Below are 15,839 nucleotides of genomic sequence, written 5' to 3' on the forward strand. Positions count from 1 at the left end.
GCAAGGACATGTGGCAAGACAACGAAAATGGTGCTTTTGTGGACATGACTGCGGAAGCTAGAGCAGAAGAACGTGTATCGGAAGGTATGGTGGAAGCAAAAGATGTGGACAGGATGTGTGGTATTGTGTATAGGAGAAAGAGAATGAGGATGGAGTTGGGCCTTACAGAAGATAAAAGGTACGGGAAGAAGTTTGTAAGGAAACAATGGAGGAAAAAATCCCGAGCTACTGAATCGTTTGAAATTTGTGGAGACTTCTGGGATTCTGTTAGCAGGTCTCAAGAACTTGCTATAGTTGTTAATGGGTCTTCTTATGATTACGGCTATTGGGTTGCTTGCTTCTTGAGTTCACTGCTGAGCTACATGACTAGGGTTAGAATTGGAATGAGGCGGTTGCGTGCATTTGTGCTCTCGAAGCCAATTTTTGACGCATTTTCCTCATGTGGAGTGCTTTTTCTCCAGGTAAATGATTATTCTTGTAATGTTACTTCTAAATTATGAGTGTACTTGCTCAATAATGGTAAATTTTGTAAATCATGTGTTATATAGTTATTTTTCTCTTTTGGGAGCATTTTCCAGGCATTGTAAAGATTGACTCAATCTTGAATTCATGGGTGAACCTTAGCTACAGTTTAGAAAAATGCATTAGTTGATTTGAGGTCTGAGTTGCCACTGAGAATACTAAGGTTTTCAATAACTTGCCTTAATTTATTTTGACGATATATAATTTCTGATCTTTTTGTTGCAGGATTCTATTACTGCCAAGAACCCTGGTATTTGCCTAATTTCAGGATCCCGGTCTTTGATACCATTGATTTCTGTCGATTTTACTTCAATCCCATCTTTTTTTATACGTATGCAAACAAGTATGCACCTTAGATCTGCGCATTTGGCTTGCTTGCTTGTGGCACATTCGACAGATATTTATGAGAATGATGAGAAAGTGACAGATCTGGTTGATGATGCTGGAGAAACCTCATTTCAAATTCCTTCGAGAGACCACAGAGATTGTATTTCAGTAGCTTATCAAATTTCCCCTGAAAGAGACATATCATACACTGATGCAGTAGTATCTGGTAATGATACCTCAGAGAGTCGGGCGTTGTCACACTCAGCCGTTGGATTACCTAAATCTGCTCTTCGAAATTTGCAGTTAAGAAACAGTCGTAATATCCAGAAACGGAGGAGTTCTTTGAGGCGTAAGAGAGGTAGACCACCATCAGCTTTTCGAGCACAGAAAGCTAGTTGTGCTTTATCTTCAGATTTTTTCAGAGCTAGAAACGACAGCGTCCAATTATCTGCTGCAGCACCTAGTCGTTTACTTAGGAGCTCAGGTAAGAGGAGTTCTACTGCAAACATTAAAGAGCTAAAATCTGGCACAGTGGTGTTGACACAGGATCTATGTGCCAGTAGATGTTCTGCTAACCTGTTAATTACAGAAACAGACAAGTGTTATCGGGAAGAAGGAGCTATTATCACGTTAGAATTATCCTCTTCCAAGCAATGGTTTCTTGCTGTTATGAAGGGTGGAATAAAGCGATACTGTCTGACTGCACAAAAGGTCATGAGGCCATCTTGTTCTAACCGCTTCACTCATGCTGTAATATGGACAGCAGACGGTGGTTGGAAGCTTGAGTTTCCTAATAAACAAGATTGGTCAATTTTCAAGGAACTTTATAAGGAATGCTCTGAACGGAACATGCAGTCCCCTGCAGCTAGTTTTATTCCTGTACCGGAGGTGCAAGAAGTGTCTAACCCTGTTGATACCAGTTACATGCCATATGTGAGGCCTGATTCGTACATTACTGTGAAAGATGATGAGCTAATCAGGGCTTTGGTGAAGAAGAACGCCATCTATGACATGGACTCCGATGATGAGGAATGGCTGACCAAATTGAATGACGAGTTATATGCAGGAAAGGAGCTGCGAGAACGTGTCAAACCTGAGAGTTTTGAGTTGATCATTGATGCTCTTGAGAAAGGGCTTCACTGCAATCCAGATGAGCAATTTGATGAGCAAGCAGCCTATGAGTTTTGTATGCATCTTGAGAGAAGGGAAGTTATAGAGGCTATCCGTAATTATTGGATTAAAAAGCGGAAACAGAAGCGCTCTGCTTTAGTAAGGATTTTCCAGGTAAATAGATTTGCTTCTTTAAAGGTATACTAGTATGATTGTTGATTTGTTATGGGTAGATTTACCAGGAAATGTTCTGACTAAAGAAAAGAATGCCCCTATTATATGGTTGCTTTTGTATGTTAACAATTGATTAAGGAATGGATTTCCTACTATTATCCATTTAAAACTTGTTACCTATTTCCAAATTTATGTGAGGATTCAACAATTGGTATCTTTGCTGCTGCCATAGTTTTTTCAGTTTTTCTAGTGGAATTACTTAATACCTTGAACTTCTTCTGTTATACCTTATGTCTCAGCCTACTTTTATTCTTTTTCGTTTACGTACTTTCTCTGTGAAGATTATTGAGGCATCTCATGTTTCCTAATGCATGTAGGGACGTTCTTATATTTATCCCAAGTTAATTTTTTTCGTAAGCATCATTTAACCAAGTTTTGCGGAACTGGATTTGACTAGTCAAATTTTGGCTAGAGCCTAGAACCGTATTTGAACCGACTACTCGTTTCTGACCTTTTCCCATGCATTTCTATGTTATTTTCAATTGTTCTCTGGGGTTTTTGAACCTTTACCGTCTGTCGTAAAAAAAGAAGTAAGCAACATTTTCCTGATTATCTGAGTTGTTTAGTTTCAGAATATCCTAATGATTGGCTTTTTGCTGTGCTGCTACATCGTTTTTGGAGTTAACAAACAATTCTTTTGTTGGCAGCTATACCAGCCTAGAAGAACTCAAGTGCTACCAAAGTCCGTTTTGCGGAAGAAAAGATCATTCAAACGGCAAGCAAGTCAGGGTGGGAGAGGCAAACAACTCCCTTTGCTGCAAGGTGCTTGTCTCAAAACACACTTGTATATTGTCAGAATGAGATTAATCCATGCATGTGATATTGAGATCTTATGTTGAATGGGAAATCACAGTAGTTTACTGAATCACCAGTATATTCTGATGTTAATACCCAATATTATGATATACATATTGGCTCTTTGAAATTTGCTGATGATTGGGGTTGACTAGGATGATTTCTGGAAGGTTTCATGCAGTTGGCTGAGAAGTATTTGTTGAAATTACCATTGTTGTTGATGACGCCATTTTGGGGATCAATAAGTTTATTCCTTGCTTAAATTTGTTAAGTGTTGTATTCAGTGGTTCATTTTTTGCTAATATTGATTATGAATTTTGTCTTACAGCAATAGCAGCCGAACGAGATGCTTTGGAACAACAAAACAACACACACAAAGTGCAAGAAGCTAAAGCTGCTGCAGACAGATTTGAGGGATTGGCTATTCAAAAGCGTCAACGAGCCCAAATGCTCATGGAAAATGCGGACTTAGCTACTTACAAAGCCATGATGGCTCTTAGAATTGCAGAAGCAGCTCAAATTTCAGAGGCTCCGGGTACAGTTGCATCCCTTTTTCTTGGTTAACCGACGGAGTAGTAACAATCATATTTCATTAAGATGGCCAATTTTTTCGAGCTACAAGAGGGGGATTACTGTTTTTCCATCAAAACCTTGGTAGGTTGACCACCTTGTGAAAGAATTAATGTAATTTTGTATAGATTCTGATTCGATGTACATTTGTATGATAACCTGAAACCTCGATCTGTACAAGGGGGTTCTATCGGTTTCTTTGAACGAGATAGGGAAGTGGAAAAATATAGGAAAATATGATTGTGAGCACGTGCATTTTCATCCTTCTCGATCCAAGATGGGGGAAATTTCATCCCTCTCATTTGAATATCCGGTTTTGTGAGCAATGTCGATCCTGAGTTGCTGGATATGTATGTGATGCAGTGATGATATTCTCCTTGGTTGATGATTGATGTGTCTAAGGTGAAGTATTTACATTACTGCTGGGTGGGATGGGGTGTGCCGGCGTGGATTGAGGAATCAGGACTAGAACGAAAATGGGATTGTGAGCCGTTTGATAGGAATATGTTGACAACATAAAAGTGAAATGACGATGTTTCATGTGTGTGTTGTCCGCATCGGTGCAATGCAACTTTGGTTGCACCCTGTTTGAAACCATAAACTGGTCGTCTTGAACTTCCCTGAAAACAATTTTCACATATTTCTAAGATTTATTTATTACTTTATCTTATGCATCAGAGGTATGTTTTCACCTTTTAGTTAGAAAAGATTTATTTGAGTTGTAAAAGGTTAGTAATAAGTGAATGAGAGTAAATATTTTCAATTTACTAATGGTGATTATTATATCTTATAAGGAATTCATCACTCTAATTTTGTCGTGTATTTCTTGATGACAAGTAATCAAAAGAAAATTCACATCAGGTCATCTACTTTAATCTGTAAGATTCTTGGTTCAAATATTGAATTATCTGTGGCTCTGTACTAATTTATTGTGTAAGGTGGGACGATGGGCTATAATTGGGATTATTTACTAAATTAGAAAACAAACTTTTGGAAGCTTAAAATTGACAATGATTCATCACCCCTATCCTAAACCTAATTAGTGAATAATAAATGATTATTTTCTCATTGTGGTTACTAAGGACAAGTGAACCCCATCACATTCGTTTGCTATAACTCAAAAATTCATTAAAAAGGTCAAACCACCAAATACAATTAAATTATACTAACTTGTGGAATGACGTTAATATTATTATATTTTTCCCATTATAATTATAAAATTATTATGTATAAATATTAACTGAGGGGGTGAAATTGAAATTTATGTAATTTTTTTCAGTGCAAATCAGGATTTGTTTCCAAGCTATAGTCATCTAAGTTCCACACCAATTTCCTTAGCTGATTCACAAGGAAATGTGGTGAAGCATGCATCAGTATGGTTAACAGAGAGAGATTGTATTGCACCAGCACTGGAAAGCAAGATGCTTTCCATACTCGGTTCATACTGTTCAGTATACTGCTTGGAAAGTTGTTCCCACATGCTTCTCAGCCCAGCTGATGAGAGTTGAGCAAGCTGATTTCCTGATTGATTCTGATCCAATTTTGATGCTGAATAATTGCTATCTCTGCCAAGACTGCAGATGAATCTACAACTGTGCATGCAAATCATAATCTGAAAATAACATGAGACAATGTGCTCCTGGATTGTGCTCTTTAGTCAGAGGAACAACAGTTTTCTGAACAAGTGGGCTGGGCTAGGAAGAAGTCTATTTCAAGATTCTTACCTTGATCATACAGCTTTTCGATTATATTAAGCTCTTCTCCTCTTAAAGAAACACTTAACTGGGAAGAAATGCCCACAACTCCGATGAACATAGACACATAGGACGTGACTAGGAATCACAAATATGAACAAGCATTACCAATCTGTATAGAAGCGGAAGGTTCTGAGAATAAATTCAGCGGCGCTGGCCGCCGGGTTTTAAGGAAATGCATCAGTTTCTGCATCAAAATTAAACAAAGTAATTTCCTTCTAGTTGAGCTCTCCCATTTGGTACACACAAAAACCAAAAACAACACTCTATTCTCTCAATTCTTATTCTCGGGTTTTCCATCTCAATTCTAAGCTTTTGAGCTTAAGTTTCAGTATATAGGTTTCTGAGTGTTTGAAGAAGTGCAACTGTTTTATTTTGGAAGAAATTACATTCTATCCGGTGCACTGACATGTGGCGTATATTTTCTTAAACACAAGTAGTTAATTCAACAATTAGGTTAAATTTATGATTTTTATTAGATTGAAAATTGTTAAGATAAATTTACTATTTAATTTTCTTATCATAAATAATATAATATTTTGTTCCAATGTAGCTTATTGCTTTTAATTTATAAATCAAATTTTTATATTTTAAAATGTTGTTTCATTACGCGAAACTAAAATTTTCCCAACAATTGAATACTCAAGAACTCGATCATTTTTGCTGGCAGCAGAGGGAAGGAGGTGGCTGCGAAGGTGGCGGAGTGGTGGTGGAGAGAGGAGAGTAATGGGGGCTGATGAACCTGGCAAAGGAGTAATGGGCTGGCCTTCTTCGGTCCATGTCATAATTTGGTTCAGATATTCAAAGCCCAAGAAATTTTATCCATTTCAACCCGACCCGATCCTGCCAGCTCCCACCCCACCATAATTACATTTAGGAAAAGAAACTAGGACAAACCAAGAAACCTCAGCATAAGCCTCCGCATGAGAGGAAAAGGTAAAAGATGAAATGAATCTTTAAGTTCATTATCACCTCTATGTGGGTTTCACTCTCTATGTATTTATAGAGTTACGTATTTGTTATTTGGTTAGAGACTAGTTTTAAAGCATATATTTGATCCTCTTAAGGAATTCAGAGTGTAGTCTTGCTTCTTGTTAATCTGAGTTCTGTAGTTTAATTTTGTCTGCACTTCCAAAGTTCTGTTCAGCCCTTTCACAACGTAGTGCCTGTTTATTTACATTCATTTTTCCCTTTATGATGCGTTTTTGCTGTTTCTGCTGTGGTCTTGGGGTTTCCATACTGTTTGTTGTCTGTTTTTTCTTTTTCAATTAAAATTATGAAGGGCCTTATTCTATTTGAGTGTTTCTGTTTTACATTCATCCTTTATGATGAGTTTTTGCTGTTTCTGCTGTGGTCTTGGGGTTTCCATACTGTTTGTTGTCTGTTTTTTTTTTTCTAATTAAAATTATGAAGGGCCTTATTCTATTTGAGTGTTTCTGTTGAATTTTATGACATGGGATTTTTGTCTAATTCTCTGGTTTTAAATATTTTTGGAGAAAGTTATCTGAACTTGAGTCCATGCTTGTGTTATTTTGCAGCTCAAAACTTACATGATTCTTTGTTTGATATTCTGCATTAAAGCCATTCATACTGACATGAGTTCCTGGGAGCAGATGTCTTTACAGAAGCATACAGGAGAGGAATATGCAAAGAGAAAAGGTACTTACATTGGTCATTTTTCCTCTAAGAAATAAACAGAGAGAATATGAAAAGCCCTGTTGGAATTATTACCATAAGTTCTTCATACTTCATTTCTTGATTTTACAGAGGGAGGAGTTTGCAACAGATCGATTATGTCGAGAGCTTGTGGAATCATTTTAAGGGCGGCATAACAATGATGAGAGGTGAGTCAATGATTAGTGTTTGACAATATAGTGAGGGCACTTTCCCTCCACATCTGCCTCAATTTCCACATCTTACTTACCATATTTAGTACAAGAGCCTGCAAACTTTCTGGTTATGTTTTCAAGGGTATCATACTTTACCAGTGATGCTGGAGAACTTAGGCAGTGCTTTGTCTTTATTCAACAGAAGAAAATAGCAACCCTCTTGTGCCTTATATTTTGTTTTCTTTGCTAAAGGAAAGTTTTAGCAAGCAACTATGAATTTTTGTAGCTCATTGTTGGGATCCTTCATTGCATCCTTGTAATCATATGATGACTGTGTTTTTGCAAAATGAGGTGCTAGCTATCATATTATCTGCTACTTAATCTAGAAAACCTGTATAAGGTAGCTTGAATTTTTTCTTGAGTGTATCTTGTTTGTGTAGTAATTGGTGGACGCTTCCTTTATTGCAAAGTCATTGCATCCTTGTTTCTTGTGTTAAGATGGGAAAATCTGTGGGCAGTTTATTGTTTCTGGTCTTAAATTGATCTGTCCTTGATGCCCATCTGCAGATCAATTTAGCCACATGAACAATTTACAGGCTGTGAATTCGCGGAATAGAGTCATGGTGGTTGTAAAGCGATTCTACTGCACAAATAGGTATGTGATGATTGTTATTACTGTTCTTCCTCATCTTGATATTTTTCTTTGATGTAAACTGAGTATGAAAAATGCAGCAAGTATGGCATGAAGTTGGTAGACACCCGTGCCATTAAAACAGGGTTTGACTTGGAGACTAGTCGCTACAATTTCCAGCTGAAGAATTTTCTTAGGAGGTCCGAGATCTCTGAGGCACGCCAACTGTTTGACCAAATGCCCCGAAAAAATACATGCTCCTTGAACATGATGATTTCCTGCTACCTCAAGTCAGGAGATCTTTCTTATGCTAGGGAGTTATTTGATAAGATGGGTGACCGAACAGCGGTGTCTTGGACGATCCTGATTGGAGGTTACGCACAGAATAAACAACCTATGGAAGCTTTTAATCTTTATGTTGAGATGCTTAGGACAGGGTTGAAACCAGATCATGTCACCTTTGCGACTCTGTTATCGGGCTGTGATGAAACAATTACAAGAAAGGATGTTCATCAGGTCCATGCTCAAATCACTAGATTAGGATTTGACTCCGATCTGGCAGTCTGTAACAGCTTAGTGGATTCTTATTGCAAATCCCAAGGTCTTGAGTTAGCTTTTCAGCTCTTTAAGGGCATGATTACAAGAGATACCATTACTTTCAACACAATGATAACAGGGTGTTCAAGAGAAGGGTTGAATGAACAAGCAATAGAGCTCTTTTCAGAAATGCAGCATTATGGTTTTAGGCCTTCGGATTTCACTTTTGCTGCACTTTTACGTGCCTGTGTTGGGTTGGATGTTACTACCGTCGGACAACAGGTCCATGCACTAGTGATTAAGGCTAACTTTGTCTGGGATGTATTTGTTGGCAATGCGCTTCTTGATTTTTACTCCAAGCATGATTACATGGACAATATGAGAAAATTCTTTGATGAAATGCCAGAGTTGGATGGTGTTTCTTACAATATTATCATAACAAGTTATGTCTGGAATGGGCAACTAGAAGAATCTCTCAGTCTCTTCAGAGAGTTACGATTAAGCAAGTTCGACAGAAGAAACTTTCCGTTTGCAACTATGTTGAGTATAGCGTCAAATAGACAAGATTTGGAGATGGGAAGGCAAATCCACACGCAGGCATTTGTGACAACAGCTGATTTAGAAATTCAAGTGGGAAATGCCCTCGTAGACATGTATGCTAAATGCGGAAGATTTGATGAAGCCAATATTATATTTGAAAATTTGGCTGACAGAAGCTCTGTTGCTTGGACTGCCATGATTTCAGCCTGTGTTCAACAAGGCCTCAATGATGAAGCCTTTAAGCTGTTCAATGAAATGCGTAGCAATAGTGTTTGTGGGGACCAAGCAACTTTTGCAAGTACTGTGAGAGCCTCAGCAAACTTGGCTTTGCTTTCACTCGGTAAGCAATTGCACTCGTGCATAATCAGAGCTGGATTCATGTCAAATGTTTTCTGCGGCAGTTCACTCCTAGACATGTATGCTAAATGCGGATCTTTGAAGGATTCAATCGTAATTTTCAAAAATATGCCTGAGAGGAACACAATCTCGTGGAATGCAATGATCTCAGCATATGCTCAGAATGGAGATAGCAAAGCCACTCTGAGGTCCTTCAAAGAGATGGTAGAATCGGGTGTTCATCCTGATCATGTTAGCTTCCTTGGTGTTTTAACTGCCTGCAGCCACTCTGGGTGTGTCGACGAAGCACGGCAGTATTTCAATATCATGACTCAGACTTACAAACTCACCCCACAGAAAGAACACTACGCATCTTTGGTTGATGTGCTCTGCAGAAGGGGACGATTCAAGGAAGCAGAGGCATGGATGGCTCAAATGCCAGTTGAGCCAGATGAAATCATGTGGTCATCAATTCTAAACTCATGCAGGATCCATAAGAATCAAGAGTTTGCTAAGAGAGCTGCTGATGCACTTTTTAACCTCGACATGCTTAGAGATGGTGCTGCCTATGTTACTATGTCTAATATTTATGCAGAGGCAGGGGACTGGGAACATATGGCAAAGGTAAAGAAGGCGATGAGAGAACGCGGAGTTCGTAAAGTGCCTGCTTATAGTTGGGTAGAAGTTGGACGTAAAGTTCATGTCTTCACTGCCAATGACAGGACACATCCACTGAATGATGAGATAAGAAAAAAGATTGACACTTTGGGGAAGCGAATGGAAGAGGAAGGCTACAAGCCTCACTTAAGTTGTGCCCTTCAAAATGTGAATGATGAGATGAAAGCAGAATCACTTAAATATCACAGTGAAAGGTTGGCAATTGCATTTGCGCTCATCAGTATGCCGGAGCGAACGCCTATACTTGTGATGAAAAATTTAAGAGCTTGTGTAGATTGCCATGCTGCAATAAAGGTGATATCAAAAGTTGTTCAACGGGAAATTACAGTCAGGGATTTTAGTAGGTTCCATCATTTTAAAGATGGGGCTTGTTCATGTGGGGATTACTGGTGACATGCATCAAGAAGCATTACAGGTGCACTTTGTTTAAACTTGATTATCTCATTCAACTTTATCCTATCAAGCATGAAAACCAACTACAAGCTATTGAATGGTTGATTTGCTATATGGATGGTCTTGTTGCATCTATTGCAGTTTGAAGTGACTTCATTTATTGATAAGGAGGACCATTGAGCCATCTACATGACCTTCCAACTGAAAGTTTGTAGCCCCATTTCATCTTCCTGGCCAGTACAAAAGAGAAGTGCTAAACCTGAGTTGCCACTCAAATGGATAGAAATGGTACGATGGGACCGGACATATAATCTCTGCTGATGGTACGATTCAAGTTATATGCATGCATTTGCTTGACTTTACAGTCACTCTGATGGCCCCGTCATCTCTTTAACAAACAAGCCTCGTTTCATCGCTTGGTTTCCCTGATTCATAAAGACGGCACCATTAGTTCGCGTAAATTATGGTACTAAATCTGGCAAAAGTTCCTTTTTAGTTTTTAGATTATCCATCCTCTATTGTTCATATCCATCTCTCTTTTTATCCTCCTGGAGAACCTCTTGTACATGATCAACTCCTGACCTCACAATTCCATTTTTTGTCCGCATGCTGCTTGCCGACATTCAATATTCTTAATGTTGCTCTCTTTCCATTTTGTAATTTCTGTTCCATTTATATTCTATTGAATTTCGCATCCCTCTTTTTCTATCTCTAGAGATAGTCTGCAGTTTCTCTAAATGTGTATGTATGTGTATGAGAGCATAGAGATTGTTCCAAACTCTTCTTCAGTTCCCACCAATTGCTGCGCTCTTTATTTCTCTGCGAGATAAAACTCCATAACATGTGAAGGTTTTATTTTTGTCATAACATAAAAGAAGATACATTCTTATGCTACACAACATAAGTCTGCTCAAGATGATATCTTAAACTTAACTCCTAGGATGTCTTTTTGCAAAAACATACAAAATTGGTTGCTGTTTGGAATTACTTTATGCATTTTGTATCTGTTCTCCTGTTTTCTAATTTTCTAAAACGACGGGTCTTTCTGACTTTGATGGATATTTGATGATTACAATCTAGCTCTGGTGATTGGTGTGTTGTACAGGACATGGATGAATTTCCGAAGATGCTGGTCAGATACAGAATACCGTGCTTCACGGATGCATTCACTGGTGGAAGGCCACTATTAATATAACTTCAGCATATTCTGATAGACGGTCTATCTCAGCATTTGAATCATTTGCTCCATAACACTCTGCAAGGAAAATCTACTGCTGCCGGACTGTATAGCTGCCTTTCACACACAGGGTAAGTTCTTTGAACAATCCCTCATCAACAACCAATACAAATCAAATAGAACATTTTATGTGATGCCTAAAGAACATATTCATGTTAATCAAACATATTCCTGGAAAGTAAAAAGAAAATCTTTGCCCATCACTTCATGCAAGCCTGAACTTCTAGGACTTGGTGCAATTGGTAAAAAACTACAAATCTTGTTTGGATTGACATTGCTTGTGCAGTCAGCAAAAGTAAATTGGTTCTTTTTTATCCTTCTCACACTTGATTTGCATATTGGCCCTTAAGCTCTTTGGAAGTGCATAGCTTTGGGATTTTGGCTCTTCCATCACCTTATTTGTTCTCAAGTTCTCCTGATTATGTGAAAGCATTGCAAAAGCCGAGTTTGCAAATCTTGGAATGACAATTGCAAACTGATGGAGATCAAACAGGATTTCTAAAGCTATAATGCAGTGGATGAAAGATCAAAATCATGTCATATACCATTTATGAGAATTACACTGCACTCGAGCCGTGATGTTTTATATTGTAGATTCCGAATTGGGGGTAGAATTGTTTGGGACTAACGAGAGAATTTGTCCTGTAAAAACATGATTGCAGAAAGGATCTTTTTGCAATATGGCCAAACCGTATGGATGTCTATGTAATTATAGTTTAAACTTTTTCTGCTATTTTGAATCCTCTAACTTACTCAAAAGTCATCACAAATGTATGAATCTTTCATCTTCTCATATACATATATATATACATACATGTTTACGTATTTGTAACTGTATGGTTTACAGGCGATACAGTTGAAAAAGTTTAAGTCTGCACCGTTCATCAGAAATGAACCGAAATAGTTACTCCTGGATGCCCTTAGCACTGGGAAGTAGCCTTTCATAGTAGCTCATTTTATCTTAACCTCTCCACCGAGCTCCATCTGCCAAGACAACCATGGCCACTTATGCTACACTTGCACTTAAGGCCTCTTGAGACGAAACGCTCTTCAAGAACTGGTTGAAGGTCTAAGAGAGCTCTTCACCATAATACTTCTTTGCACATTTACTGCCATCACTTTGCAAATTGCAAGAGTATGTACTGCTCATTTTCCATATATAAGCCTCAGTTTGTGTTGAACATATTACCAGGCATGCTGAAGACGTGTTGTGTTTGATACGATGTTTGATAAGTGCTCGATATAGCACTTATGATGTTTTAATATGTCGGTAAACTATAAACCAAACGACTTTATGGGATCTTCTCCTATATTACTAATTACATACGAATAAGTAAAATGAATAACAATATATTTGAAATCGTCAAACATCCACGAAATTCTTCATTCATAGTTGCTATTTTTTCCCAAATCAAGTCTGATCAAATTCATTTACTACGAAACCCTTTTCTCAACGATGCATTGCAATAATGCAACACCCCTCTTAAAATATAAAACATCAACTCGACAGAAATGCACAATATCTTGTTCTTGATCTCAAAGAACCTAAGGCCGACTTTGGTTGCTGCCAAAGTCCAAAACTTACATTATTCACCAACAGACAAAATCGCAAAGCAATGGCTCACACACAGTCTACTCAACATAGAAAGGGATGGCAAGGAACCAAACAAGGTCTCAACTAGTTGCCATATCCACAAATTTGACGGGAAAAGGCAAGTGTGCTGCTTGTGGACGAGAAGTTGATAGACAAATGGTTGGAAGTTGAGATTTGAGAATATATTACTAAAAATGGCTTATCTTGTCCACTGAATTTGGAGCCTACTTTTGAAAATATTATGATAAGAATATGGAAAATAAAAAACAAAAAAAGAGCTTGTTTGATAAAAAGTTAATGAAAAAGCAACGGTTCACACTCTGTTTCCATAGTGACTTTTGTTCGACTTTCAAGAGCTGATTACAAAATTTTAGGGTTTTCTTTTTATAAAAAATGTAAATTCCAAAATATTTATCATGATTGTTACTTGTTTTGAATGGTACACCAATTACATGACATGCGTATTACATTTTTCGTATAATTGTTTCAACTTTGGTCATAACCGACTGGTTATAATCGATATGAGCTATAGTTTTTTCATAGAAAAATGCGTCCCGTAACTTATGATTTCAATTCCATTATTATCAATTTCACCAAATTGCATTCTGTAACTCCAAAAATTTATAATTTTGTCCCACAATTTATTTTCATTAACTTTCTAACAAAAATGTGACGTGCAACTCACGAGCTTCCTTGGATCCTGATGATGATTTGAGAGGGCAAAATTAACCAACAAGTGGAGGAAAAGTGTAGTGAACATATTTTGGAGGGAAAATTGCCCCTTCTTTCTCCACCCGTTGTTACCTATTAAATAACAAAGATGATCATCATTTTCCCAAATGTTGAACATGAAAAAAACAAGATTTCAAGCAACAATCAATGATGATGAAGTTGTGTTGTGCTACTGGGCCAGGAGGACTTAATTGAGGACTTTTTGACCAATGAGAGCTAGAGTCACGTGATGATTGAATCTGGATCTACAAAACTCATTTGTAAATAGATGATCAAATTAATTACATAGGTACCAAGTATAATATATATTAGTCACGTGATTCGTTCTTTCTAAATTATACACAAAATATATTTATCACTTTGATAGATTCAAGTACGAAAAAAACTAGAATTTTCCACATACAACAAATCTAATTTGTTGGTGCAAACTATAAGCACCCGATTAGTCAACAATAGAAGCATGGTATTATTTGGAATTAACGTCCTTTGACAAGGAGGAAGGGAAATCAATTAAGCTCCCAACACCGTAGGTTGTCTGAAAAACAAAGTAACTATATATTTAAGACAAGGTAACCACATGTTAGCAACTAAAGTACACTTAATTTAGAGTTTGTAGCTAGCTAGAGCGACCAACACACGAAGTAAAACATCATGTTCTTTTGGCCAAGAGTCTGGATTTTCGATATGTGCAACTCGTTCCTTCATTTAATTGTATTAGATTATCATGAATATTTAAACACTCACTGTACGTATCACACACTACGAGGTTGTGAGAAAGGTTGGGGTGTGGGTGTATCCCTGGGTTCAATCCTATTCATCCTAAATTGCGGCAAATTGGAATGGTCGTCTTGGTCGTGGTAGATATAGGCCATCCCTCCATGCCTAGTCATGTCCATTCCCGCCATTTCATCCTCGCTCGAAACCCTTAGTAGCTTCAACTTGTGGAGTGCCAAGAAAAGTGGTGCCATTGTGGCCGTGACCCACCCAACGATCACCAGAATTTGGATGATTTGGGCAGCCAAGAGCTTCCCACCACCGCCCATGAACAACCCGTATGGCCTATTTGGTCGATCGGGATACACCTCGTTCACGTACGCCTTCTTGGCAAATAATCCCGTGAACAACACACCCCATGCACCACATCCACCATGCAGTTGGGCTGCCTCCAGTGGATCATCGTACTTTAACTTCTCTGCCAGCTTGTTGAACCCGATCAGCACCCAAGACGCCCACAAAACCCATATGATAGCTGCCCAGGGCTCCACCACCGCGCACCCTGAGGTGATTGCTGCGAACCCCCCCAACAACCCATTGCACACATCAATCACATTCCAATGCCCAACCAGGAACCTTTTTCCAAATAGGGTAGTCAGCGCAGCCGTGCTCCCAGCCAATGTCGTCGTCACAGCTGTCCGCCCGACCGCGCTCCACTGACCGTAGTAGGGCCCCCTCGTCCCATATGACTTCAATATGGTCCAAAAGGAACCGGGATTGAAACCGTACCATCCGAACCACAACAAAAAGCTCCCCAACACCACTAGCGAGGCACTATGGCCACGCAAGGCAACGGACCGGCCGGACCTGTCGAACCGCCCAATTCTTGGACCTTCAATCAGGGCTCCCCATAGACCGGCTATGCCACCGACCATGTGAACCACCCCTGAACCGGCAAAGTCAATGACTCCCGAACCAAAAAGAAGGTCTCCGCGGGATTTGGCAGCCCCGGCCCAACCATCGCCCGACCAAAACCAATGCGACACAATGGGGTAGACGAAACCGGTCAAGAATGAGGAGTAAATTAAGTAGGCCACAAATTGCGTCCTTTCTGCAATTGACCCGCTAGTAATACCTAACCAAAACATATACACAAACCATCCATGAATAAGGAAATAAAACTAACTGAAAATAACAAAGTACATTTTATTTTATTTTTTTATTTTTTATATTATGTAAACAAAGTGCATACAGTAACCTTATTTTTTTGTCTCTTAATCTGTGTTTACTTTTCTTTGGTATGGAC

The 15,839-nt window shown here is 38.5% G+C and overlaps 3 protein-coding genes across 9 annotated transcripts; 2 read left to right on the forward strand and 1 right to left on the reverse strand.

The window, feature by feature from the left end:
* The first annotated feature begins 8 nt into the window (after positions 1-8).
* Positions 9-3,793, forward strand: LOC105180214. Its single transcript, XM_011103887.2, has 4 exons — positions 9-461; positions 748-2,133; positions 2,841-2,955; positions 3,317-3,793. The coding sequence occupies exons 1-4, from the start codon at positions 9-11 to the stop codon at positions 3,550-3,552; spliced, it is 2,190 nt and encodes a 729-aa protein (XP_011102189.1). The 3' UTR covers positions 3,553-3,793.
* A 2,407-nt stretch (positions 3,794-6,200) lies between these two features.
* LOC105180221 (putative pentatricopeptide repeat-containing protein At2g01510) lies at positions 6,201-12,853 on the forward strand. Of its 7 annotated transcripts, none has more exons than XM_011103893.2 (8): positions 6,201-6,248; positions 6,851-6,971; positions 7,080-7,156; positions 7,709-7,796; positions 7,874-10,278; positions 10,398-10,722; positions 11,362-11,564; positions 12,341-12,853. In XM_011103893.2, exons 3-5 carry the CDS (start codon positions 7,147-7,149, stop codon positions 10,254-10,256), a joined length of 2,481 nt encoding a protein of 826 aa, XP_011102195.1. In that variant the 5' UTR covers positions 6,201-6,248; positions 6,851-6,971; positions 7,080-7,146; the 3' UTR covers positions 10,257-10,278; positions 10,398-10,722; positions 11,362-11,564; positions 12,341-12,853. The 7 variants fall into 7 exon arrangements, with proteins under 7 accessions (XP_011102195.1, XP_011102197.1, XP_011102190.1 ...); XM_011103895.2 differs by having other exon boundaries at positions 6,206-6,248; positions 6,894-6,971; XM_011103888.2 differs by having other exon boundaries at positions 6,207-6,248; positions 6,926-6,971.
* A 1,377-nt stretch (positions 12,854-14,230) lies between these two features.
* On the reverse strand, positions 14,231-15,670 carry LOC105180222 (ammonium transporter 1 member 2-like; the record flags this gene model as incomplete). Its single annotated transcript, XM_011103896.2, is given in 1 exon segment — positions 14,231-15,670. A coding segment is annotated over 1 exon segment (1,099 nt), but the record flags the coding sequence as incomplete, so codon positions are not given.
* Between the last annotated feature and the right edge of the window lie 169 nt (positions 15,671-15,839).

Source organism: Sesamum indicum, unplaced genomic scaffold (assembly GCF_000512975.1).
Source record: "Sesamum indicum cultivar Zhongzhi No. 13 unplaced genomic scaffold, S_indicum_v1.0 scaffold00422, whole genome shotgun sequence".
Taxonomy (NCBI): Eukaryota; Viridiplantae; Streptophyta; class Magnoliopsida; order Lamiales; family Pedaliaceae; genus Sesamum; species Sesamum indicum.

Excerpts from the sequence above, each read along its gene's own strand:
- LOC105180214 (XM_011103887.2), top strand. The coding sequence starts at position 9 with ATGTGGCAAGACAACGAAAATGGTGCTTTTGTGGACATGACTGCGGAA. Across the intron at positions 462-747 it reads GTGGAGTGCTTTTTCTCCAG|GATTCTATTACTGCCAAGAA; the intron begins GTAAATGATTAT and ends TTTTTGTTGCAG. Across the intron at positions 2,956-3,316 it reads ACAACTCCCTTTGCTGCAAG|CAATAGCAGCCGAACGAGAT; the intron begins GTGCTTGTCTCA and ends TTTGTCTTACAG.
- LOC105180221 (XM_011103888.2), top strand. Across the intron at positions 6,972-7,079 it reads GGAATATGCAAAGAGAAAAG|AGGGAGGAGTTTGCAACAGA; the intron begins GTACTTACATTG and ends TTGATTTTACAG. Across the intron at positions 7,157-7,708 it reads CGGCATAACAATGATGAGAG|ATCAATTTAGCCACATGAAC; the intron begins GTGAGTCAATGA and ends GCCCATCTGCAG.